At 47.9% G+C, this 26,839-nt stretch overlaps 1 protein-coding gene across 1 annotated transcript; it reads left to right on the top strand.

The window, feature by feature from the left end:
- The first annotated feature begins 2,767 nt into the window (after positions 1 to 2,767).
- On the top strand, positions 2,768 to 5,152 carry KLHDC7A (kelch domain containing 7A). Its single transcript, XM_059069753.1, has one exon. It carries the CDS (start codon positions 2,768 to 2,770, stop codon positions 5,150 to 5,152), a length of 2,385 nt encoding a protein of 794 aa, XP_058925736.1.
- The last annotated feature ends 21,687 nt before the right edge of the window (positions 5,153 to 26,839 follow it).

Raw genomic sequence — 26,839 nt, 5'->3', positions numbered from 1 at the left:
CAAAGGCTTTAAGCTGTAGCTGTGGGGAGGGTGCTCCAGGACACATGGAGCCTTTATTGGGTGGGGAGCAGCCCATGAAACGGGCTGAGACCCTGCTCCCTTGGTGGCATCTGAGAGGACAATGCCAGGTCACAGCACTCAGGAGGGCATGCCACAAGTCTCCCTCTCTGAGGGTATGGGAGTCCCAAAGCTGCCCTTACTGCTGAAATGGTAGCTTGGCCCCTGGGAGGGGGGCAGGCCACATCAGTCCCCAAAGCCCTGATTTCACCACTGGACAAATCACTTTTATTCCCCTTTATAGCTCATCCTCTCCTTCCCAGAGGAAGACAAATGGGCCTTGCAGTTAGAGTCACCTGGTTATAAATCAAGACTCTGCCACTGACAACCTCCGTTGACATTGGTGCGTCCCCCTCTAAGCCTCGGTTTCCTCACCTGTAAAATGTGGGCGATGACAATACCCACCTTCCTGGATGACTGGGAAGGTGAGATTATTTCACTCGTACAAAGTACCCAGGATCCATTCCCCTTTTCCCGCCACTCACCTGGATGGTCTAGGGGGCAACTGCTCACCCACCACCCAGGGGTGACGAGGAATTCCTAGCAGACAAGTAAAAACACCGACTTACTTTCCATTCCTCTACCCACTGGAATCTCCTGAGATGATTATTAAAAATGAGGATTTCCTGGAAGCCACCCCAAACCTACTGAATCATAAAATCTGGGGGCAGAGCTTGGAAATCTGCACGTCTAAGGATCATTCTAAATCACTATTGTGACTGTGATGGAAAGCGAGAAGACCCTACTGCAGGTCGCCAGCAAGACAGGCAGAGAACGCCTGGCTACCGGGGCAGCCTGACCTGTTGGGTGAATCCAAGTCTGTAAAATTCGGGAGTCTGGAAACAAAAGATAGAAGTCCCCATTTACAGGCAAATCGACATAACCTTGGAGCTGCCATAAAGCGGACATGACAATTGTATCCTTCCCAAACGGGACAGTGAACAGTAGATGAGAAGCACTCTGGGTGTCCACCCCCATCCTCCCTGCGGAAAGGCACAAACGTGTTGGCTTTTGTCCCAATTTGCCTCAGGCCCCAGAGTTGAACTTACTTGGAGACTTAGCATCCAGCAGAGCAGTGTGTACTTTGAGCCGCAGCCCGGGGGATGAAGGCTAAGGCGAAAAGAGGCGCGTAGAAGAACAACAGAACAAGAAGGAAATGACGAAGCCGGAAGGAGGGAGGCACCAGGAAGGAGGCACGGGAGGCAGCCTTTGACCTGACCCGGAGGCTAGAGGAATGTGGACCAGCAAAGATGGCGGAGGGCAGCCTGAGCCCCAGCCCAGAGCCAGGTGTGCACAGCAGCGATCAGGGGATGATTTTGGAAGGTAAACTAAGGCTGGAGCATAGAGGGTTGTAAACAGTATCATAAGGAATCACGATTTTCTCCTCAAGTCAAGGCTTCGGAGACATATTCCTCTGAAAACTCTGTATTTCAGAGTGGTTTTTATTCTCATATTTAAAAGTTAAATGCCAACATTTAGAAATCGAGAGTGATGGCGTCACCACCTAGACTCTAAGTGACTCTGAAACAGTGGGACGAGGCGGTGCTGCGACCGCCCACCTGGCACTGCCCACCTGGCACCATCAGCCCCCATAGGTAGCATGAGGCTGAAACCCCTGCCCTGGCATTTGGGGATCCCCCAAAGACCTCAGTCTGGGGAGGGGCAGAATTACACCTGTGCTTCCAAAGGTCCAACCGATGACAATTAACGTGAGTCATCAGCCCTATGGCCTTTACACACATTAACCCATTTTGTTCTCACCACAACCTTACGAGATGCTGTTACCCCCATTTTTCAGATGAAGAAACTGAGGCACAGAGAGGTGAAATCACTTGCCTAAGGTCACACAGCTGGTAAGTAGCAGAGCCGTGTGGACTGGTTCTGAAACCCACAGCCCCGGGGAGATGAGCAGAGGGTGAGTCTCCCTTGGCCTCTCACCATACGAGGGTGTCTGGTTCAGAGGGTGACGTTGTGCCCCATGTCTGTCCCCGATCTAGGTGCTAATGCCACGTGTTTTCCCCAACTCCTCACAGGAAGGCCGGTTTTCTTAGTCAACTTATCAGGCAGGGGAGGAGGGCAGAGTCATATGCAGGAGCCAGGTCAGGTGGTTTGGCCGCAGTCCCCAGCTCAGCCTCGCCTGCTGCTGACTGCGGACCCCACCGTGGGGAACAACCAACCTCAACAGGAAGAAAACCGACCCGGGAGGTTCTCCTGCCACACCTGCCGCGGCTCCACCTGCCCCACAAGTCACCACACCCAACCCTCCCAGCCCCGTGGATTTGCAAAAGAGAAAACAGAACACACGCACAAATAATCACCAACCCCGTGCGTTTCCTGCATCCGGTGACTGTTTGGTCAAGAGCTCCCTCCCTCTCTGCGTACCCGCTGGACACTCCTAACCCCCTCCAGCTGCTGCCCGCTGGGGTGGCTGATCACAAGCTCAGCCCCCAGGCAGGTGCCTCCCACTCCCGGGGAAAGCATCGAAGGATCCAAGGAGGCCAGCAGCCGAGACTTGCCAGCCCTAAGCCCCACTGGCCACCCTCTGCCGGCTCAAAGTCACCTCTGCTCCAACTCCTCTGCTGGCCAGCCGGTCAGAGCCAGTCCGAGAGACACCGGCCCTCTCAGCTCAGCAGGAACCAGGAACCATTCCCTACTGGGCAATCATTAATCGGATTCTTGACATTCCTCTGCCCCACGTCGGCTTGGGAACATGCTCCCCAAAGGAGAAGAAGCAGGGGCCCAGGGCTGGCATCTGGACATGCAGCTGACGGGCAAGGTGGTGCTGTCTGCTGCTGCCCTGCTCCTGGTGACCGCAGCCTACAGGCTGTACAAGGCAAGACCTGCCCAGGCCCCACTGGGGGGTGGGAACGCCAAGGCTGAGGCCGAGGAGGAGGCAGAGGGCTCCAGGCAGCCTGCCATCCAGGAGGCTATTTCCGGGGCGCCACAGTGGGGCCTGAGACGCCGGAGGGGAAGCAAGGGGGCCGGAGTACCGCCGGGCTGCAGCTGGGAGAATCCGGAGGGCTCCGGAGTCCTGGCGACAGGAGCGTCTCCTGCAGACTCAGATGCCCGAGAGACTGGGAAACCCGAGAGGAAACGTGCTGGGGAGGAGCAGGGTGGACAGAACCCAGACTCTGGCCTGGCACCTCCTCGGTGCAGTGGCCAGGAACCCGGAACAGCTGTAGGCGGTAAGCTGCCCCGTTGCCCCGATCGGTGCGGTGAGCCCCACAGCTCCCTAATTGGCCTCGCTGCAGCGGACAGCAGCGGTGTGAGAGGTGAGCTTGCTCCGTGGCGGGACAGCAGATCGCAGGAGCAGCTGGGGGCCGGAGAGCAGGAACCCCCCGAGCGGTGCTGGGCGGCCCACACAGAGCGCAAGAGTGACATGAACAAGAGCTGGGTCTTTACCCGTGTGACAGGGGTCCACAGGGCAGAGGCCGGGGCCCTCCGGGCTGCCTCGGACATGGGCCTGGCCCTGCGTCAGCAGGAGGGAGCCACCGAGGCCTCCTATACCTTCTTGTCTGTGGCCCGGGTTCGAGTGGAGGAGAATTTCATACCGGAGAAGATGGAGGGGACCAGGCTCAGGCTGAAGCGCAAGGTGTACGATTACAGTGTTGAATCCACCTGTCAGGCCACCTCCAGGGGCAGGCTGGCCCCCAGAACGGCAGCCCTGGCGGAGGCTCCACCCCCTGTGTCAGGGCCACGCCCCCTGGGAGTGGGGCCAGCCTCGGGAGGCCAGGCCGATGACAGAGAAGGTGGAGTGGGGACAGCTGCCCCCCCCCAGCCTGTGCTGTCACCCTCCACACAAGGCTTCAGCAGGAAGCAGAGCCTCGTTCAGATCGTGGAGAACCCAGAGCTTCAGCTGCAGCTCGATGGCTTTGGGGACCCTGCTCCATCGGGCCCAGACCAGAGCGCCCTGCCCACCGGCCCCATATCCCGGGGTTCCCTTGGGTCCAGCTCAGCTGGAAGCAGCGGGAAGCCCCACATGCACTTTGTGGCTGGGGCCAATTTCTTTCACCTCCCGCTCAGCCCTGGATCCGCCCCAGACGTCCACCTGGACCTGGGCAATTGTTATGAGGTGCTGGCCTTTGCCAAGAAGCAGAGCCTGGAGGCCCTGAAGGAAGCCGCCTACAAGGTGATGAGTGACAACTACCTCCAGGTCCTGCGCAGCCCGGACATCTACGGGTGCCTGAGTGGAGCCGAGCGGGAGCTGATCCTCCAGAGACGGCTCCGGGGCCGCAAGCACCTGGTGGTGGCCGACATGTGCCCCCAGGAAGACTCCAGCCGCCTCTGCTGCTACGACGACGAGCGGGATGTCTGGCACCCGCTGGGCCGTCTGCCCCCTGAGGCTGTGTCCCGGGGCTGTGCCGTCTGTAGCCTCTTCAATTATCTCTTCATCGTGTCCGGATGCCAGGGGTTTGGGCACCAGCCCTCCAACCGCGTCTTCTGCTACAACCCGCTGACGGCCATCTGGAGTGAGGTGTGCCCTCTGAACCAGGCCCGCCCTCACTGCCGGCTGGTGGCCCTGGATGGACACCTGTACGCCATCGGGGGTGAGTGTCTGAATACGGTGGAATGCTACGACCCTCGCCTGGACCGCTGGACCTTTTCCCCGCCGCTTCCCAACGACACCTTTGCCCTGGCGCACACAGCCACGGCGTGTGCCGGAGAGATCTTCGTCACCGGCGGCTCCCTGCGCTACCTGCTGCTCCGATTCTCGGCCCAGGAGCAGCGCTGGCGGGCCGGCCCCACTGGGGGCGGCAAGGACCGTACAGCCGAGATGGTGGCGGTCAAAGGCTTTCTCTATCGCTTTGACCTCAACCGCAGCCTGGGCATCAGCGTGTACCGCTGCAGCGCCAGCGCCCGCCTCTGGTACGAGTGCGCCACGTATCGGACCCCTTACCCGGACACCTTCCAGTGTGCCGTGGTGGACGACCTCATCTACTGCGTGGGGCGCCAGCGCACCCTCCGCTTCCTGGCAGACTACGTCTCACCCAGGTTTGTGCCCGAGGAGCTACAGAGCTTCCCCTCCCCTCAGGGCACCCTCCTGCCCACCGTCCTGACCTTGCCCGGCCCTGATGTGCCCCAGACCAGGGTCTAGTGGCCCCCCTGCTGGGCTCCTTCTGCAAAACTAGAGACCAAAGTATCCCCTACCCATCACTCCATGGGCCATTTCTGGGAGATCAGGTGGCCTGGGAATCTGGCCAGCAAGAGGTGAACTCCAGTCCTGTCTCCTCCACTGGCTGGACTTCTTAGCTGCATCTTTGCCACCATTGGGCTGCAGAAGCCCAGTGTGGGCATGGAACTCGGGACCGGTGCTCTGAGGCCCAGGATGCCCACGTCCACAGGGAAGACCGTCACCTTGCTCGAGCTCTGAATGGGGGGCGGGTACCAGGATCCCAGCAAAATTCAGGGGCACAGCCTTACCACAGTCCTGGTTCCAGCGGCCAGTTGACCCCCAGTGACCCCTCAAGCTGACCCTGCTGGATCGGGGCTAGACCTCCATAAACCGCCAGGGCCTCTTCCTAAACATTGGCCACTGAGCCCCAACCTCCAAGATTCCCAGAAGCAGCTGGGACACACAGGTGGGGAAAATGAAGGGGGGTGGCTCCAGCAGGACCAGGAAGGAGCCCAGGAGAGCCCCAGGGGGCCCAGCCAGAGGGAGAGATTGTTGCAAAAGCAGAACAGCTGAAGTTGGAACAGCCCGTGGGGACTCTTGTCTGCAGAATAAATTGACCAAAGCCCACTTTCATTTTTCTCATTACCTGGAATTCTAGTATACTGGAAGGAGGAGAAACCTCCCTTTTCAGCATCCATTTGTAAAGACACATCTTCTTGCAGGGTTTACTGAGAATACAATTGATTCTAAATACGAGGTCTCAGGAGAGTGGGGGAAAAATGTGATCCAAGGGCCACCGTCTGCTGGGCCCACTGTTATATGACCACTGCACTCTCTCCCCACATCTCAGAACCCTTCACAATACAGTTCCCCATGCAACCCAACCCTCACCTTGGAGCTGGGGGGTGGGGGGCAGCCACCACCAGTCAGCCCTTCCAGGTGGTGAGAGGTGATGGCATCCTTCACCCTCCCTGTGCCTTGCGGTCACCTGGTCTGCCTCATCAGACAGGAGAGGACCAGGGAGGGGCAGGTCCATGATGGAGCTGGGGAACTAGAAAGTTCTAGTGGTGCATTGGGAGACGGGGACCTCCTTTCATATCAGGTTTGGTAAATTCTCCAAGGGAAGAAGCTCTCCAACCTCAGGAAGTTACCTTTCTTCCCAGAGGGAGGGGAGAGAGACTGGTCCAATCTATTACTGCAGCCCTGTTCCATCTCCAAAGGTGACACATATACAGAAAGAAGAGCAGTGATGTTCTTGGTCCCAGCCAGAAGCCAGGAAGCTGGGACTACTTCTAAAGTGACAAGCTGCATGAGGAAAGAAGCAGAGAAGGGAGGTGGACCAGGGCAGGTCCCACAGGTGGGGAGACAGGAATGCTCAGACTTCAGCATCCCTATCTTAAAAACGGGAAGGACCATCCACGTCCTAATCTGCCTGGGGGATAAAGGTGAGCACCTGGAGAAAGCTCTTCCCAGTTCCGCGGGGTCCTGGCAGGAGCTTGTGTTCACTGCAGCTGTTGGGGCTGATCTGGGGTGGGGGGATCTCTTTGGAAGATGCAGGATTGGAACAAAGAATGACAGGAGGTTGTTACAGAGACGAAGCCTTTTCTTGGACCGCACAAGGCCACCTTCCCTATTCTAGGGCCTGGGAGGAGAAGCTGCTTAGTTTATTTCTAAGTTGGAGGCCGGGGAAGGAAAGATTGCTGGGACTATGGCTGGAGCCTGTGGAGGGTGACCTCCTCCCCAAACCCCTCCACCACAAAGGCCACGCCCAAGCTCAGAGTCAACACTCAGGCATGAACCTCCAAGGGACCCAGGGGAATTGGAGATGGGATGCCAGGCAGGGAGAGGGGTTTGCTCAGAAGGAGAACCTCATCTGGGAGCTGGGGCAGGTAGAGCCACATCCAGCCCCAAGGGGTAGGTCTCCAGTAAGGAGCCCGGCAGGGGACAAGACCACAGCCAAGCTGGGTAGGGTGTGGGGAAGGGCTCCAAGCCAAGGGTGAGCTAGGGATCACTCTGGAAAACATCCAGAAGCCCATTGCATACATATGGCAGGGACTAGGGAAATGGATCAAGGGATAAGGCAGCAGAGCTTGTTCTAGATGGTGGATGTGGTCTTCATGATGAGAGGGGGAGCTGAGACTTGAGCCTGGGTTCAGGTACGCCACACATCTTGTCTGCCTCCTATGGTCCCATGGCAGACATCACTAAACAATCACCATGTCTTTTCTTGTTGAGCTCTTTCAATGGCCTCAGAACTCTTTCAACGTGGATCCCCTGGCAGTCATTACTGATAGATTAGAGCTGTGCATTTCTTATTCTTGGCCTGGGTCTCCAGAGCTGGGTTTAGGGATGAGAGTGGTCAGGGCTGTCCTGCTAGGGCAAGGTTCGGGGGGTTGCAAAACCCACCTGGGGCCGTGATGGTCAGGGTTTAAGCCAGGCGCTGTTCCGGGTGTTGGAGATAACAATACATCCCTGCCCTAATAGACCTCACATTCTAGCTGTAGAAAACAGGCAATTTTAGAAAACAAATACATAAACAAACAAGTAGAACCCATGCTGCATACAGGCCATAGAGAAAGAGAAGGCAGGCAAGTGAGATCGTGCGATCAGGCTCCCTGATAAGAAGAAGCTGGGCAGAGCCCTGCGTGGAAATCTGGAAGATGCAGAGACCAAGGCTGGCTCAGGGCCTGGCAGGGCTGTCTCTGCCTCCTGAATGACTTTGCCACGCCAGCGGGGGAGGGCAGGAGTGTCTCCCAGGCACTCCATCCTGTTGTGTGAAGAGGGCAGGAGCCCAGCTATTTGCTTCAGCCTTTCCTGTGAGGGAAAGAATCTCATTACACCAACATTTACGAAAGAGGGTCTTTAGATAGAGGTAAGCTACATTCCCAAGAGAGAAGCAGAGTTTGCACCTTTAAGGGTGAGAGTCACAATAACACACAGACGCCACACCTGAACGTGTGGCTGGGTGTCAGTGAGCCCATATGACTCCACGAAATCAGAGTCTAGGATTTCCACTTGACCTTTTTAATAGCCTTGTCTGTTGCCCTCTAGCCCTCAGCCTCAGAGTGACCTGTGTGTCACTGGGCTTCTCCATGGCCCATCTGTTCCTGCTTTCCCAGTAAGAGTTCTTTCTTCTTTAGGAAAAAAAAAAAAACAAACTTAACTTTGTGTTGCTTTGCACATTAGGCCAACCATGCCATTATAGAACAAGAATTGGAAAATAGAGAAAGGTATAAAAAATCTCCCCAGTTTCGCCACCCAAAGACAGACCCCTCCACTGTGGTGTAGGTCCCTCCGGTCTGCTTTTCTTGTGCATGATTTTTGTTTGGCTTGATTTTTGCCTAGATGTGATTGTGCTGAATATACAATTCAGTTGCTTCCCTTTTTTACTTAGCTTTATAGAATAAGCGTTTTTCCTGAGTTATTACAAACCCTTGGTAAATATCATTTCAATAGTTGCACAGTATTTCGTCCAGTGGACCTGCCATGGTTTATTTAAACATTCCCCCCTCCTTCAGGCCTGTAGATGTTTTTGTTTTCTGTTGGTTTCTTTTTCTATCATAAATAAAACGTCTTTTGTTTTCGTGTTCCTCTCTGTCTGAGGCTTCCATCAATGTTTACAAGAGAAGCTCAGCCTCGGTTCTGTCTGGAAGAGCCAGGTTGTTGAAACAACCATAGAAACCACAGCAGTTGCCTGGGGCTGGGACCTGGGCCCTGCTTTTACTGTAGGGCACAGAGCTGCCCTTGGAAATGACCAGCAAGAAAGGCAAGGCCGGAGGCCCTCCTGTCCTTTGGGATTCCTGGAGCCAGGATGTAGGATAAGGACCCCTGCTCTGCACAAGCCAGGAACTGAACCACAATGCTTCCTACACCTCCCCTCATTGATCCTCACAACAAGCCCATTTTACAGGTGAGAAAACTGAGGCTCGGTGAGTTCAAGGAAACTTGCCTCCATGGCAAAGTCCAAAAGACCCTCAATTTCCTTAAAAGCATCCTTAAACCTGGCCTGCCCGCTCTCAGCACATTGCTATTTTCATTCCCCTACCATGAGGTGCAGAGCCAAGGACTTGGCCTCAGCTGTCTCGTGGGCTGCCCCTAATCCCTGTGCACCCCCCACCAATCAATTATGCTCTATCCTTGAATTTGGAACTCAAAAGAAATTGTCTTAAGCTCTCTGATCCTCCATACCTGCAACTGTAAAGTGGCTTTGCCACTGCCAGCCTCGCGAGAATGTTACGAGAACTAACAAGAGAATATGTGTAAAGCACCTGGCTGCTCCAGTGGTGCTGGAGCGGCTGCTCCAGAAGTCGGTCTCCGAAGAAGCGTCATCTTCTGCAGGGAGGGTGCTCTGAGCCACCTCGGGGGGAGGGACCTCTCCTACTCCCACTCCCCTTTCTCAGTGGCCTGGTTCCTGAGGAAGGAGGTTGTCTGGCATTTAAGCCCAAGAGGCCCCATCTTGGGTAACAAGGTGTAGGGATCGGGGGCGGAGACTCAAGTTATGCATATTTTAGACCATTCAGGCTTTGAGACGAGCCTGTACAATCCTCTACCAGGGTGAGTGACTGGTTTGGCGTTTGAGTTTCCCAAGCTCAAAGCATTAGGCATTTCCCCAGGTCATCCGACAGCAGTGAAGAGCTTCAGAGGCTGCCCGGAGTCCCTGGAAACCCTGAGAAGGCGCAAGGTGGAGGGGGCTCCTTTCTCTTACAGATGGGGGATAAGAGCCCCTCAGAGCACCTGGGAGGCCCATGCGCTGTGTCTGGCCTGCAGCTATTCTGAGCCCCAGACGGGAGCCCAGCACCTCCCTCCTTGGTCACCCTTACCTGGAAGGGCCCTGTGGCTGCAGGGTCACCCTCGGAGTCCCCTGAAGCTGCAGCTTCAGGGTTCCAGGAGGAACCCCCTAGGCATATGGGAGACTGCGGTGGAGGAAGGGGGATGAAACACAAAGGGAGGAGGTGCCTTCAGGGAGCGGAGATGAGGAGAGAGGCAGCTGGGGAGCCGGAAGAAAGGAGAGCCTGAAGGCGAGTCTCTACAAACAGCTGAGACTCAGGTTCTTTGAAAAGTGGGATGTGGGTCAAAATAAAACAAAATGAAAAAGCGATCAAGCCTCTGTCATGTTTTTGTGTGCAGAGAGGAGAGGGAGACTCGGATCTTACACCAGTAATAATAACGACCTCGTTCCCCACACCCGGCTCTGTGCGAACACTTACCCATCATTCCCTCATCCAATCCTTCCTGAGACATCGCTGCCTGAAAGTGATTATCTATCGTCATGATAGATAATGGAAACGGAGGCAAGACGCTTCACGAAAATTAAAAGTTACTACTTAATATCTATTCTAACATCTACCTTATCATTATTAAAAAACTCGAAGAGAGAAATTAATCATTGTCAATATGTTTATTGAGCACTAATTGAGCACCAGTAGGCACTGTGCTTATATGATCTCGTTTTCTTCTCAAAACTACCTGGTAGATGGCAAAACTGGCCAAATTCTTCCCTTCCCATTAACTTCTCCGCCCTTGAATCTGGCAGTGGCACTTGCTTTAACTAGCTTGGGCGCTGGGTTTACTCTCCTGTGGTTTTTAGAAACCCTGACATTTCCATCATGTGCACCAGCCCGGGCTAGGCTGCTATACACACAGGACACACATGGCCCTCTTACCAGTCCCCCCAGTCCACAGCCAGCCAAACACCCGAGCCACTGACCACCAGCTGACCACAGATGCCCAAGTGAGCCCAGCCAAGACCAGCAGACCACCTGACTGAACTTAGCCCGAAGTGCTGTGAATGGAAAATATTGCCTGCCGTACCAGTAAACAAAGGATGTTGCAGCCATCAAGCCATCACATTACAGCCGCCCCGAAGGTGAGCCCTGAGGGAACCCAAGATGGAGGCAGGATGCCCATCATCTACCAGTCAACTGCTGCAAGCCACCCACGAGGGTGCACCCTGAGGACATTTAGAGTGAGAAGCCCAGGATACTGGCCCCAGAGAGCTGAGGTGCGTATCACGGGAATAATTTCAATGAGCCCAGGCTTTGCATTTTCCCATACACACAAGAGTGCTACATTTCTTAACTTGAGATATCTGGTTCTCCTTAATTAACAGTAATCTTTTGATGGTCCAACTATCTGGTTTTTGTTGCAAAACCCTATATATCCTCTCCCGCCTCCTCTCTTGCCTCGTTGCAGCAGTCTCTCAGGGTTACCTGAGACGCTGTGTCCCAGGCTTAAGTCCTCAGTTTTGTCCACTGAATAAAACATAACTCTCAACTTTTAGGTTGTGCATTTTTTTCTCAACTTTTAGGTTGTGCTTTTTTTTTTTTTTTCCAGTTGACATTGCCAATCCACTGACTCATGAGCAAAATGGCAGACTTTGGGTTTAAGCCACTACATTTTGGAGTGGTTTGGAACTCAGCAGTACACAAGCGATACAGCAGTCCTGTAATGTACACGCTATTATCACCACTTTATAGCAGAGGAAACTAAATTTCAAGAAAGTGAAGTCACTTTCCCAGGATCATACTGAGAGAGAGGCTGAGACACCAACCCAGGTCTGCCTAACTCCAAATCCTGCATCATTCCTCATTCAGTCACATGGTTCTGGTCCATTTTAGCCAGAGCCAAGGCATTGGGGTCCCTCCTGGTGAAACTGCCAGGAGGTGTTTCAGGGGGCTCTGAGGTGCTCCGGTTCTTTATATCTCAGCACAGAAAGAATTCAGCAGAAAGCAAAGTAATAGATAAGAAGTGATTTATTAGAATAGGACGCTTGTGAGGCGTATAAGCGGGCTAGTGAGATCTTCCCAGAAAGAGTAGGTCAGCTCCTTGAAAAATAACCACTAACACTTATTGATGGCCAAGCTCTGCTGTAAGCACTTGACTTGCAGTAATTCATTTATTTCTTAAAATAACCCTGTGTGTTAGATAAGTTACTATTTTGCACATGAGGAAAATGAGGCTCCAAGAGTTTAAGTAACCTGCCCACAGCTGTGTGGCCAACACGTGATAGACCCTGTGATACCCCAGGGCCAGCGCAGGGTCATCAGGAGACAAATCAGCTATGAGGACAGGGAAGGCTTTGCCTCCTGCCCTCCTGTCCCCCAGCATGTTGGGGTCAAGGCCTTGACTGCCTTGTTCCCTGGATCTAGTTCCCATGAGTGTCTCCAGTGTCTGGTCCAGGATCTGGCTCAGGGCAGGATCTCAGTGACACTTTACTGAAAGAAGGAATAAAAGTGGCAAGTGCCACTGTATGACACTGCTTGGCTTCCAGGCTGCTTGGACCCCTCTTGATCTTAGGGCCTAAATCCCTGCTGGTGTTTTTGTGGACTCCCTACAGCTTCCTGGTATGCATTTGATCCCTGGGGTGAGGATTGGAAATCCAAAATCCTGAGACCACTCGCCAAAAACCGTGGCCCTTCTCATCACTCAGAAGTTTAAACAGAGATTTCAAATCCAGCATCGTCCCATTTCTCAGATGAAATCAGTTAGGTTCAAACAGATCTTGTAGCTGTCATGTCAATATCCATCTTTCAAGGACTTGACCGTGGGGTCTCATCATCCCGGGCCCAGACGTTCCCCACCCCTCAGTCGGGACACCCCACGCTGCACCCATAACCCCCCCACTTCTCATTCCACAGCCTCAGCCTGCAGCTCCGCTGGCCCCAGTGAGTTCCCAGTGGGCAGTGAGGATGTCTCGTCTGCTTCCATCCTGGCACCGGCACAGAACGGCCACACAGCTTGGCTCAGGAGAAGCTGAGTTGTGTCCTGGTTTGAAATGCACCGTCAGGTACCGTGGCTGGGTGTTCAGCACTGCCCAGCCGGGTTGATTTCCTGTCTCCAAGGAGGACTGTTTCATACCTTCTGTCCTTTCCTTAAACACCCTCCGCATTGGCATGCAATATCAGGGCGCAAGGAGCCCCTCAGTTCTTATAGCGCAGAGCACAGTGGTTCTGCTGCAGCGGTCAGCACCTGTACGTGGCCCATGTGAGGGTCAGGCTGCACTGCCTGGCGAGGTGCCGCCCCCGGGGAGGGCTCAGAGGTGGTGTATAAATATCCGGACCCCCTCAGCCTCCCGGTGGAGAACTCAGGCTCAGGCTCTGCACTGGCTCCTTGATAACATCCCTCAACAAAGTCACTCCAGTCCTCTCTGTTGATGTTCCCACCTGCTCCTTGCTCCTTCCAGAGACCATAGAGGAGGTCCACCCTCCTTCCCCCTCAAGCCCACCCCCTCTTACCTTCTTTAGGACTTCACACCGCAGACAGCCCTTCCCCAGCACCGACAACCTCCCCTATTTCAAGTGAAAAAGCCACTTTCACATGATTTGCCCGAGAGTGCAATAAATAAAAAGCATGAATACACTTTAGAAGGTTAAAAATACTACCCAAATATAATGCGTCTTGATTTGTGTGTCAACGTGATGTGGCATCTCTGCATTCTTGAAAACAGTTCATCCTCCGAAGATTTGTGACTGTTTCTCGGGCAATCATGTTTATACTATCACATTGAACAATCTTGACTTTGTAGAAAATAGGAGGGTTAGATGTTAACTCGCCCTCAATTTGAATGGTAACAAATCCTGAGCGAACTCTTTAAAAAAACAAAACAAAACAATAAAATCTGCTCTTACAGAATACTTTCCATCTTATTTGAAGGAAAGGAGCCAAGCTGTTGGATTGTACATAGAACCGGTGAAACCCATACCTGGTATCTTTCAGCCTCTTGATTTCACTTCCCAAGCCGGGTCTCTCTCCCCTGGACCGCACAGTGGGGTGGGTGATGGGGAATGACTACCAAATAGCACAACATCAGCCTCAAGAAAACCCAGGGAGGCAATGTCTTTAAGTTGTCTTTTCAAAAATACATTTTTTTACTGGGGTAAAATACACATAACACAAATTTACCATCATAACCACATGAAAATGTACAATTCGGTGGTATTAAGTATATTCTTAACGTTGTGTGTCTGTGTTTTATCTGGTTACAAAAGATATACAAACATTTATTGTAGAATATATGACTGGGAAAATACAGAGAAGCCCAAAGAAGACAGTAGAAGTCACTCCCACTCCAAAATAATCACTTATTGTTTTTGACATCTTTATTTCCAGTGTCTTGTTACCCATAATTTTGAAAATTAAAAATGGGATCTTACTCTGTACTTGCTGTGTAACCGACCTTTATTCCCCATCAGAATATTGTGACTACTTTCAAGTTGGAAGAATGTATCACGGGATTTCTTTTTACTGTGATAAAATATACATAACATAAAATTTACCATTTTAGCCATTCTTTAAAGTGTACAGTTCAGAGGCAGTAAGTACGTTTTGCAAAGCATCAGCACCTTCCATCTCCTGAACTTCTTCTTCACCCTAAACTGATACGCCCTGCTCATTAAACCCTAACTCCCCATTCCCTGCTCCCCACCTGCACCCCAGGCAAGTAAAAGTTGTCTTTCACTTTGGAAAACAATCCCTTACAAGAATGAGGAAGTTCTCTGCTCCATCAGCACAGATAATTGGCAATGTGCCTTAAGCACAAAAACACACTGGGTTTCATTCATTCCGGAGAGTTCCACAAACTACACAGAGCCCAGCTCAGCGGGATGCTTTGGGGCAAAAGAAGAAAAAGCTTATTTCTCAAAGACGTTTTGGCTCCTTCCTCATTTCCAAGGGGAAAGACAAAGGGAAAAATAATCTCTCTGTTCCTTATGAACTTCCTCCATCCTCACACTAAACTCATTACTTTTGGTGATTTAACAAAATATAGTTGGGAAAAGCTCAAGGAATAACACGTTAACGATTGTGTTATGTTGTGGATCCTAGTTATGCAATCATGTGCCCTTAAGATGGATGTTTATTGGGCTTCCCTGGTGGCGCAGTGGTTGAGAGTCCGCCTGCCGATGCAGGGGACGCGGGTTCGTGCCCCGGTCCGGGAAGATCCCACATGCCGCGGAGCAGCTGGGCCCGTGAGCCATGGCCGCTGAGCCTGCGCGTCCGGAGCTTGTGCTCCGCAGCGGGAGAGGCCACGGCAGTGAGAGGCCCACGTAGCGTAAAAAAGATGGATATTTATTAAATGCCCAGTCCCTGCAAGGTGCTGATTGTGAACAGGTTGGATGCATTCTCCTGGGGAAGCCAGGAACACACAGGTGAACAGCTATATAGGATCAAGGTAGGTTGGCGTAAGCTCAGTGCAGGAAATGAATGGAGTGTGATGGGTTCATCGTGCTCAAGGTGGCTTCTTGGAGGAGATGGCAATGAACTTGTGATACGAAAGATGAGAAGGACTTGGCCTGGAGGAAGAGAGACAGAGAAGGAGAACAAGGGGAAGAGGAGGGGCCGCCAAAAGAAAGGGCCCTTTGTCGAAGGCCAGTGTGGCTGGGGAGGTGGCAGGAGGCGGGGCAGCCAGGTCACGAGGGACACTGTCAACTGTCAGCTGGAATGAGAAGTGTGGATTTTATTCTCAGCCCAATAAGAAACCTTCAGACGATTTTTTGTTTTGTTTGTCAGTACACTTTTTATTTCAGGGGAGTTTTTAGAACGTAAAGTTGCAAGGGTAATACAGAGAATCCCCATATACCCACTATTGTTAAGATCTTACATTATATATGGTACTTTCGCCACAGGTAAGGAACCGACACTGATACATTGTCATTAGCATAAGTCTATACTTTATTCAGATTTCCTATATTTTTTCTTGACGTCCTCTTTCTGTTCCAGGCTTCCATCAAGATGCTACATTACTTTTTTTTTTTTTTTTGTGATACGTGGGCCTCGTTGTGGCCTCTCCCATTGCGGAGCACAGGCTCCGGATGTGCAGGCTCAGCGGCCATGGCTCACGGGCCCAGCTGCTCCGCGGCATGTGGGATCCTCCCGGACTGGGACACGAACCCATGTCCCCTGCATCGGCGGACGGATTCTCAACCACTGCGCCACCAGGGAAGCCCTACATTACTTTTTTTTTTCTTTCTTTTTTTTAATTGAAATATAGTTGATTTACAATGTTGTGTTAATTTCTGCTGTACAGCAAAGAGATTCAGTTATACATATATATACATTCTTTTTAATATTATTTTCCATTATGGTTTATCCCAGGATATTGAATATAGTTCCCTGTGCTATACAGTAGGACCTTTTTGTTTATCCATTCTCTATATAATAGTTTGCATCTGCTAATCCCAAACTCCCAATCCATCCCTCCCTCCACCCCATGGCAACCACAAGTCTATTCTTTATGTCTGTGAGTCTGCATCTGTTTCATAGATAGGTCCATTTGTGTCATATTTTAGATTCCACATATAAGTGATATCATATGGTATTTGCCGTTCTCTTTCTGACTTACTTCACTTAGTATGACAATCTCTAGGTCCATCCATGTTGCTGCAAATGTCATTATTTCATTCTTTTTTATGGCTGAATATTATTCCTCTGTATATATGTACCACATCTTCTTTATCCATTCATCTGTCGATGGACATTTAGGTTGTTTCCATGTCTTGGCTATTGTGAATAGCGCTGCCATGAACATAGGGGTACGTAAGATGCTACATGACTTTTAGATGTCATGTCTCCTGAGTCTCCTCTGAGTAGTGATGGTTTTACAGACCTTCCTTCTTTTGGGTGACCTTGACTGTTTCGAGGAGTACTGGTCAGGTATTTTGTAGACTGTCCTTCAGTTTGGTTTTGTCTGACGTTTTTCTCATGGGTTATGGGTTACTCGCCTGGGGTTTGGGTCATGGGAGGAAGACCACAGAGGTAAAACCCCACTCGCATGACATCACATCAAGGGTACCTGCAATCAACATACTGATCACTGTTGATGTTGACCTTGACCACCTGGTTGAGGCAGCATTTGTCCAGCTTCTCTGCTGTAACGTTTCTCTCTTTTCCCTCTTTCTGTATTCTGCTCTTCAGAAGGAGTCGCAGTGTGCAGCCCACGTTCACAGGATGGGAAGCTATACTCCACCTCCTTTATGGGGGAGTGGCTCCATAAATTATTTGGAATTCTTCCATATGGGACGTTTGTTTCTTCTTCCCCATTTATTTACTTATTCAATTACCGATGTCAGTATAGACTCATAGATACTTACTTTGTACTTTGGGTTCTATTCTAATACTATGTTGTTTATTTTCTTGCACAGATTATTCCAGCTTTGGCTACTAGGAGCTCTTTCAGCTGATGCCTGTGTCCCTTTGATGTAAACCCATCATTTTGTTTCTTGAGCATTTCCTTATTTTCTGTCACTACAAGATGCTTCAAGCACATCTTATATATTCCCTGCCCAGTCCTAGAATCCACCATTTCTCCAAGGAGCCTTAGTTCATTCACTAGAGAATGGTGTTAGAAGCCAAGGTCTGGACACTGGGTCACAGAGGTTTTTAGGCACAAGGGTGGCATTATCTGATTTCCATTCTAAATGAGTTCCTCTGGATGCTGTGGAGAGCATGTTGGTGGGTGGCCAGAGAGGAAACTGTGATACCAGTTAGGAGGACATCACAGTCATTCAGGTGAGAGGTGTGGGGACCCACTCGGAGCTTCCTTTATCTCACTGAAAGAAAAACTTCTAAGAATGAAACTGTCATAAATTCCCTTCTCTGGGGGAGTTTTATGGCCATGAAAAAGATGGACGAGATCACTCGCTCCTGCATAAACAAGTATTATCACAAATTTTCTTATGTCCTGTTTGTTCCCCTAGAAACCCATTTGTTCTTCCCATAGAAGCCTCTTCTCTCTCCCAACCTTTAGCTATTGGGAGACCTACTTCTTTTGTGAGCTCCCATATACACATGAATAAATTTGGGTGTTTTTTTCCTCCTGTTAATCTATCTTTTGTCGGTTTAATTTGTATGTTCCTAGGTACTGAGCCTAAGAGGTTTTTCTTCCCGGATAGAGACAGTGGCCTGAGCTACACAAGGACACAAAGTCAGCTAGAGATGAGTTCGTGTGATGGCAATTTACCCACCAGATTGTTCCTCTGCCCAGCCCCCCTCAGCCCCCAGCCCAGCCTACCTTTACCCCTCAACCCTTCCAAAACATTCCCTTTCTCTTCTCTTTTCCTGAATTGATTTCTGTTGCTTGCAGCCAGGAACCCTAACTCAGAGAATCTAGTAACTTTCCCCCTTGACTCCTACAAGACATCATTTCACCATCCTCCAACTCTCACACAGAGCCCAGCACGTGCTTGTCGAGGCCAGATTTGTACTACTCAGTAAACAAAACAGTTGGCTGTGCCATGGGGCACCATCGACAGGCCTATGGGGTGCACCCTGGTACCCCACTTAAGAAAATGAACTGTTTGCAAGTCATTTTCCCACATTCATTTTCATGGAAATAATTAGTATGCTAATTAAAACTGAGTCTTATCTGTTCATTAAAGGAAGCCCAGCAGGACCTCCAGTTGGCAAGATGGGGTTGGCAGAAATTTGGAGGTTCTCTGGTACTAGAAAAGAAGGCATTTTCATTTCCCATCAAATGTTTAATAATTCAGGTGACTACGGAATTTGGCTGACCCTCCGTTCAGGCTCGAAATAGCAAGCCTGGCAAGCACAGGTCCATCAACATCCACATCCCAACTCCAATGAGTGAGAATTTGTAATGCTTCTCCCAGCCTGGCCTGTCTGGACTGTGCCTTGCTTCATAAAGGAAAGGTTTGTTGCTCAAATTAATAGTACAAACACGACTTTAGAGGGGAATGCTTAACCTACTTAAGAGAACACACTGTTTTCAAGCAATTAGTACTATTTGCACACAGTGAATGAGCTAATTGCAGATAAGCCTTATTTCTGCTTTGAAGAGGGATCCAGCAGGACCAGTACTTGACAATACTTGGCCAACAGTTAGTATCACCACATGAGCCTGCAAGGAATAATGTCACAATTCACTGAAAACAATCTCCTATATTCAGATTTCTAAGTCATTCTCAGTAATACTCACCAAGCCTTAATGTCAGCATCTATAAAGTGGGGGTGATACCTATTCATAGGGTTGTTGTGAGGAGTTACTGGGTGCATGTATTCCCATAAATAGCAGCTAAATTCACTCTGGCCTTCCCCCAAATTTGGTCAAATGAGCAGACAGATTATGGGCTCAGCTGCTGATGGGGACTACCAGGCATCCTGCTGACTCTTGATTCAGCAGCCATTGTATTTATGGGATGAAACGGCATCAACCTTCCATCTGGGCTCTACTACCAACCAACTGGGCTACTTGGAACCAAACCTATCTCCTCTGTCAAATGAGGTAGATGAATTAGCTTTGTGGTTTTAAACTTTAAAAAAAAATGTCTCTGGGCTTCCCTGGTGGCACAGTGGTTGAGAATCCGCCTGCCGATGCAGGGGACACGGGTTCGTGCCCCCGTCCGGGAAGATCCCACATGCCGTGCAGCAGCTGGGCCCGTGAGCCATGGCAACTGAGCCTGCGCTCCACAACGTGAGAGGCCCGCATACCGCAAAAAAAAAAAAAAAAAAAAAAAAAAAAAAAAAAAAAAAAAAAAAAAAAAAAAATGTCTCTGCTTGCTTGTATTCTGTCAGAGAAGAAAAACTTTCCCTCTATCCTCTTAGGGGTGTGCCTGAGGACCTGCAAATTAAACTAACAAAAGACATTAACAGAAGGAAAGGAACACAATTTTTATTATTATATATGTGCATGGGAGTTCACAGAAAAGAACAGAAACTCAAAGAAGCAGCTAGACTCAGGGGAGTTAATACTCTTTTAACAAAGGAAAGAGGGTTTGGTCTTCAAGGGACAATGAATTATGGGAAAGGGACTAGGAAATATGTGGGGGAACTAATAGAAAATAAGGGTTATTTTAATAAGGTCTGTTTATGAAAATTTATCTTGGTGTCCATTATCCATCTTTGATAAGAGTTGCTCTTCTCTCCCTGGTACTGGGGAAGGGGAGATCTTCCTCAAAGGGAAGTTTACGCCCTGCTTTTAGGTAGATAAGGGGAGGGCAGAGAATTCTTCTTGCATCTGGGGATTCTCAATTGCCTTCAATGCAAAATAATCCCATGTCAAAGTGGCATATTTTGGGGTGGCATGTTCTGATCCCCTTGAGTCCCAAGTGGAACCATAACAAGAATAGACCAGGGTGGAGTCTTACTGAGTTGAGAGGATCCAGTCCAGAGAGTCCTCTGGCTGAGCTCTCTTGACCATGGGACCTTGAAGCCAGGGGAACCTCTGAGAACCCAGATGGAAAAACATTCCTCTCCTCCTTCATTCATTCCATGAATATTTACTGAGTACCCTCCACATGCTAGATACTGTCTTAGGCATTGCAAATAAATCAACAGGTAAAGGAACAGGATGATTTCAGATGGTGAGAATTGCTATGAAGCCAATAAAATAGGGTGATGTGATAGAGAGGGTCTTCCTGAGGAAAGGATTTGAGCACAAATAAGTTCATTAAACAGCTAATTCCTGGAAATGTCGATAGGGGAGGGTGAAGTCAATCAAGGAAGGGAAGAAAATCAGTAAGGGGGTCGCACGGAGCTCAATCCTATTGGAGAACTCAGGGAGCCATTCAGGGCACGCCTCAACATTATCCCACCTGAAGGGAGAGGGGACTGGGGTATTTATCCACCAACTCTTTTCAGTCACTGTTCGGGGGCTGCTCTTGGGGAAGAAGGCAGGGGGGAGTAATTCCCTGACATTTCCACACTGCGCGTGGGCGGTGCCACTCTGGCACCCCGAGAAAGCCCTCAGGCAGCCAAAGGAGCTGGCAGTTGGAAGTCAGGCCAGCACACAGTGAAATGGTTAAAACTAAGGGGCTATATGCAGAGGAGCCATGGTGTCCCTGCAGAGAGCAGGAGGGGAGTAGCTGCTCAGTGCTTTTCAACCACTAATTTCACCACAATTTTTCTTGGGGGGGCGGGGTGAGGGTGAGCCATGATATTCTAACTGTTTTCTATTTCTTTCAAAGAAATTTCAAATTTACAGAAGAGTTGCAAGAATAGTACAAAAACCTTTTTTCCCTGACCTATTTTTCTAGACTAGCTTGGTGACAGGATGCTTCATCACTCCCCAATTCTTTAGTGTTTATTTATTCCCTGCGAACAAGGACATTCTCCTACATAACCATAATACAACCACCAAAATCAGAAAATTAATACTGATACATTACAACCATCCGACTCACAAAGCCCAGTTGTCTCGGTAATGTCCTTTATGGCAGAGTGACCTAGTCAGGATCCCACATCACTGAAGTTCTCTTCAGTGGAGCATCTCTCCGTTTTTCACAACCTTGACCCTTTTGACAATTTCAAGTCTGTTACTTTGGAGAATGCCCCTCAATTTGGGTTTGTCCAATGTTTCCCCATAATTAGATTTAAGGTATGCATGTTGGCAGGAAAGTCACAAAAGGGCTGCTGTGTTTTTCTCATTGCATCCTATCAAGTGGTACACAATTTTGATTTGTCTCATTACTGGTGATTTCATCATGTGATTAAGGTGGCAGCTGCCAAATTTCTCCATATAAAGTTACTATTTTTCCCTTTGTCATTAATCAGCATGTTGTGACAAGGTACTTTGAGACTATGTAAATATCTTGTTCTTCATCAAACTTTCACCCACTAGTTTTTACATCCATTGATATTTCTTGGCAGAATTTGTTATTACTATGACGGTTGCTAAAAGGTGATCTTCTAATGACGTCATTCCTTCTACATGTATTAGTTGGCTTTCTATGGTAAGACCTTTCTCTTCTCCCCACTTATTTATTCATTCATGTATTTATATCAATATAGACTCATGGATTCCTATTTTTTTTCAGTGGATTATAATCTGTCACTAACAGCATTTATTCTGATGAACAAATTGTCCTAAATCTGGCCAATGGGAGCCCCTTCAAGCTCACATCTATGTCCTTTTTGACATTTTCTCATCCTACTTTGAGCAGTCCCTTACTTCCTAACACAAAAAGACACTCTAGCTTATCTTGTACTTTCTCTCCACCAGCTTGGAATCAGCCATTTCCTCAACGACGCCTTATTCCTTTTAGAGGAGAAAGGTATTTCGAAACCAAGATCTGCGTGTTAAGGGTGTTTATTGCTTTGGGGTGTTGGTGCTTCCGGACCCTCTCAGTGACCACATGTGTTTACGTCTGTATCTACTTTTTCATCTACCTCTATCTATGGAAAACATGAGTTCACACTGATACCTCCAATTCCAATCCAACCCCACAGAGTTTATTCTAGTTTTTCTCCCTTTCCATATTTGTAACCCCTCAGACAATGAGAAACCTGGCTCCCATTATCCTCAATATCGTTAATGATTGGATCAATTCCCTTCGCGTAGTAATCTCCCATTGCCACGATTGCCATCCGTGCAGTCGCTCTCTTCAGCCTGCCAGGGCATTGTTGCCCCATGCCAAGCCCCCTCCCCAAACCCTCCCCCATGCAAACACCCTCTTCTCTCTGCTCCGACTCCAGCATCTCCCCGAGCTGCCAGACCACAAGCCCCTTGTCCCCCATTACAGACGTCTACCTTGCTTTTCCCAACCCGATAGCTTTTGGACTCCATTATTTAGGAGGGCAGATAGGAAAGAAGGAAGGCATGAACTGGAATTCTAATTCTGACAATGCAGCCTGTCTTAGGTTGGATTCTCTAGAAGTAGCGCCTGAGAACAGAACGCATATGTACGTGACTTACTGAGGAAATGCTCTCAGAAGAAATTAGCAAGGTGGTAAGAGAAGCAGGGGGCAGAAAAGAAAAGGAGCCACACAAGAGAAGAGAAGGTCACAGTGTGATCCATTCAGAGAAGCAGCACAGGACCTGGGGATGAGCAACCTCATCATGAAAGGGATCCGAGGGGATCTTGGTGGAGAAGCAACGGCCTCTGCTACACATCCATTTTCTCTTACTTTAAAGGAAATCAAGATTTCCATTCTGGACACACCAGGAATGTGTGACAAAGGTCAGCAAAGTTTTCTCTAAAGGGCCCAGATCATAAACATTTTAGGTTTTGAAGGCTATAGAATTTCTATCATAATTACTTAACTCTTTTTTCTAGCTCTCAAGCCAGCATAGAAAATATGTAAACGAATGGGTATGGTTGTGTCCCTATAAAATCAGGTAGAGGGCCATATTTTGCCCTCGGGTTGTAGTTTGTGGATCCCTGCACCCTCTCTTGCCAACTTATGAGTCCAAAAAAAGCCAGGCACTTTGTGATGACCAGTAGATGAAGCCTCCCTCTAAAACAAGGTTCATTTCTTCCAGCTCTTTCTATTGCTTTTCAAGGCCCTAAGCAGGACTATCAGAGAGGGATTCAGGGGAATGAGGTCAAGAGCTCTAAATTTTCTCCCAGTCTGGGATCTGGAACTGAATTAAAGGGCAAATTGGTCAGACACGGGCCTAAACTCTCTAAGGGGCCTGAACAAAGCACTGGAATAGTAAGATAATGGAGAAAATTAAACTGAGTGGCTTAAAATGTTGACAAAAACACATGCAGAAAGATGTATACAACATCTGCCTCACACCATATACAGAAATTGACTCTAAATGGATCCAAGACTTAAATGTAAAAGTGAAAACTATAAAAGTCTCATAAGAAAACATAGGTGTGACCTTGGATTAAGCAAGGGTTTCTTATACATGACACCTAAAACATAAGCACTCAAAGAAAAACAATAGATAAATCTGACTTCATCAAAATTTAAAACTTTCGTGTGTCAAGTGCCACTGTGATTGCTAATTTTGTGCCAACATGACGAAGATGTAGTATAGTTCTTTAAGCAAACAGTCTAGATGTTGCTGTGAAGGCATCCTGTTGATGTAGTTAACATCTAATATCAGTTGACTTTAGGTAAAGAGATTACCCTCTACAATGTAGGTAAGCCTCATCCAATTAGCTGAAGGCCTTAAAAGCAAAACCTGAAGTTTCTGGGGAAAGAAGAAATTCTGCCTCAAGGATACATTACCAATCCGGTCTGAGTTTTCAGCCTGCAGTGCTGCCCTATATATCTCAGACTTGTCAGTTCCCACATTTTTGTGAGCCAGTTCCTTAAAATAAATCTCTTTTTTGTACCTTGTATTGCTTCTGTTTCTCTGGAGAACCCTGACTAATATAGAAACTATCGAGATAGTGAAAAGATAATCCACAGAATGAGACCTAATCTTACATCTGATAAGGGTCTAGCATCCAGAATATATAAAGAACACTTACAACTTAACAATGAAAAGCAAAATAACCTAATTTTAAGAATGGGTGAAGAGTTTGAATAGACATTTCTCCAAAGAATATATACAAATGGCCAGTAAGCACATGAAAAGATGTTCAGCCTCATTAGTCTTTAGAGAAATGTGTTTTCTTTCAGGAAAAGTTTATTGAGCTTCTTGAAACTGTGGGTTTATAGTTTTCATCAACTTTGAGAGCATTTTGGTTATTATTTCTTTAAATATTTTCTACCCTCATCCCCTCCTTCTGGATCTCAGATGTTAGATCATTTGATATTGTCCCATAGGTCACTGTTTATTTTCTTCTAGTCTTGTGTGTGAGTGTGTGTGTGTGTGTGTGTGTGTGTGTGTGTGTGTGTGTACTTTGTTATAGATAGTTTCAATTGCTGTTTCAAATTCCCTGATCTTTTCTTCTGTAGGCTCTAATCTGTTTTTAATCTCATCCAGTGTTTGCTTTTCGTTTCAGATACTGTGAGACTCACCTCACTAATTTCCCTTTTTTCTGGGGACAGTCCATGCTGCCTGTTTCCAATAACTGAAAAAACCATTGCTTAACATTTTGTCTCATTCATTTTGTCTGCTTTTCTTGTTGTTTAAGGTGGGAGAGTAACTCTGGTCCTTGTTTCTCCATTATGGCCAGAAACAGAATTCAAACACATTTTAAAACTAGCACAATTTTAAATGGGATTTTTTTTTTTTACTTTCGCTTTCTCATAGTTCATTGTTAGCGTAAAGAAATGCAACAGATTTCTATACATTAATCTTGTAAACTGCTACCTTGCTGAATTCATTTAATAGTTCTAATAGTTTTTGATTGGAGTCTTTGGGGTTTTCTATATAGAGTATCATCTGCATATAATGACAATCTTACCTCTTCCCTTCCAATTTGGATATCTTTTATTTCTTTTTCTTATCTGATCACTGTAGCTAGGACTACAAATACATCATTGAATGGAAGTGGTGAGAGTGGGCATCCTTGTCTTGCTCTAGATTTTAGCAGGAAGGCTTTCAGCTTTTCACCATTGAGTATTACGTTGGCTGTGGGTTTGTCATAAATAGCTTTTATTATCTTGAGATATGTTCCCTCCATACCCACTTTGGTAAGAGTTTTTATCATGAATGAATGTTGAATTTTATCAAAATTTTTCTGCATCTACTGAGATGATCGTATGGTTTTTGCCTTTTCTTTTGTTGATGTGGTGTATTGCATTGATTGATTTTCATATGTTAAACCATCCTTGTGACCCTGGGATGAATCCAACTTGGTTGTGGTGTATGACCTTTTTTTATGTGTTGTTAGATTCAGTTTGCTAATATTTTGTTGAGACTTTTGGCATCTATATTCATCGAAAATATTGGCCTATAATTTCTTTTTTTGGTAGTGTCTTTGTCTGGTTTTTTAGTGTCAGGGTGATAGTGGCTTCATAGAATGACTTTGGGAGTGTTCCCTCCTCTTTAATCTTTTGGAAGAGTTTGAGAAGTATAGGTATAAGTTCATCTTTGTATGTTTGGTAGAATTCCCCACTGAAACTGGAACTTTTGTTTGCAGGTAGCTTTTTTAAATTACAGATTCTATTTCATTTCTAGTAACTGGTCTGTTCAAATTATCTGTTTCTTCTTGATTCAGTTTTGGCAGGCTGTATGTTTCTAGAAACTTGTCCATTTTTTCTAGCTTGTCCATTTTGTTGGCATATAACTATCCATAGTATTTTCTTATGATATCTCTTATATCTGGAATTTTAAAATAATACAAATGAAATTATTTACAAAACAGAAACAGACTCACAGACATAGAAAACAAATTTATGGTTCCCAAAGGGGAAGAGGGAGTAATAAATTAGGAGTTTGGGATTAACGGATACACACCACTACGAATACAACTGATAAACAACAAGGATTAACTGTATAGCACAGGGAACCATATTCACTATCTTGTAACAACAACCTATCATGGAAAAGAATCTGAAAAAGAATATACATATATATATACATATAACTGAATGAATAACTTTGCTGTACACCTGAAACTAACACAATACTGTTGTATATTGTGTTAGTTTCAGGTGTACAGCAAAGTTATTTCTGTTATTTTGTATATTGTTGTATATATATAGCTCAATTAAAAAGAAAAACAAAACAAAAAAATACCCCAGCACAATAAACTATTTAAGTTGGGAGATGAGGAAACAAGAAGCAGATTCTGGCAAACAAGTTGATCACGAATCACCTCCTAAGGAGGTAGGTTCTGTTCTGCAGGACTTTGGCTTTGTTGAATGAGGTTTGCAAATCTGAGGTCCCAACAGATTGCTCAGCACACAGGCTGAGCCCCAACACCAGGAATCTTCCTCTGCCTACCCCTGGAATTCAGCTTCTCTTTGAAAGAAAGGTTGAATGAATACTGAAATCATTGCCTTTGAAGGGACACCAAACTGCTAGCCTGCCCAAGACACACACAAGTCTCCATCTGTCCTGTTAGGAACAACAAAACCTGGGGAAGGCAG

The sequence above is a fragment of the Kogia breviceps genome, chromosome 1 (assembly GCF_026419965.1).
Source record: "Kogia breviceps isolate mKogBre1 chromosome 1, mKogBre1 haplotype 1, whole genome shotgun sequence".
NCBI classification, from domain to species: domain Eukaryota; kingdom Metazoa; phylum Chordata; class Mammalia; order Artiodactyla; family Physeteridae; genus Kogia; species Kogia breviceps.
This window is presented reverse-complemented; position numbering and strand designations above follow the sequence as displayed.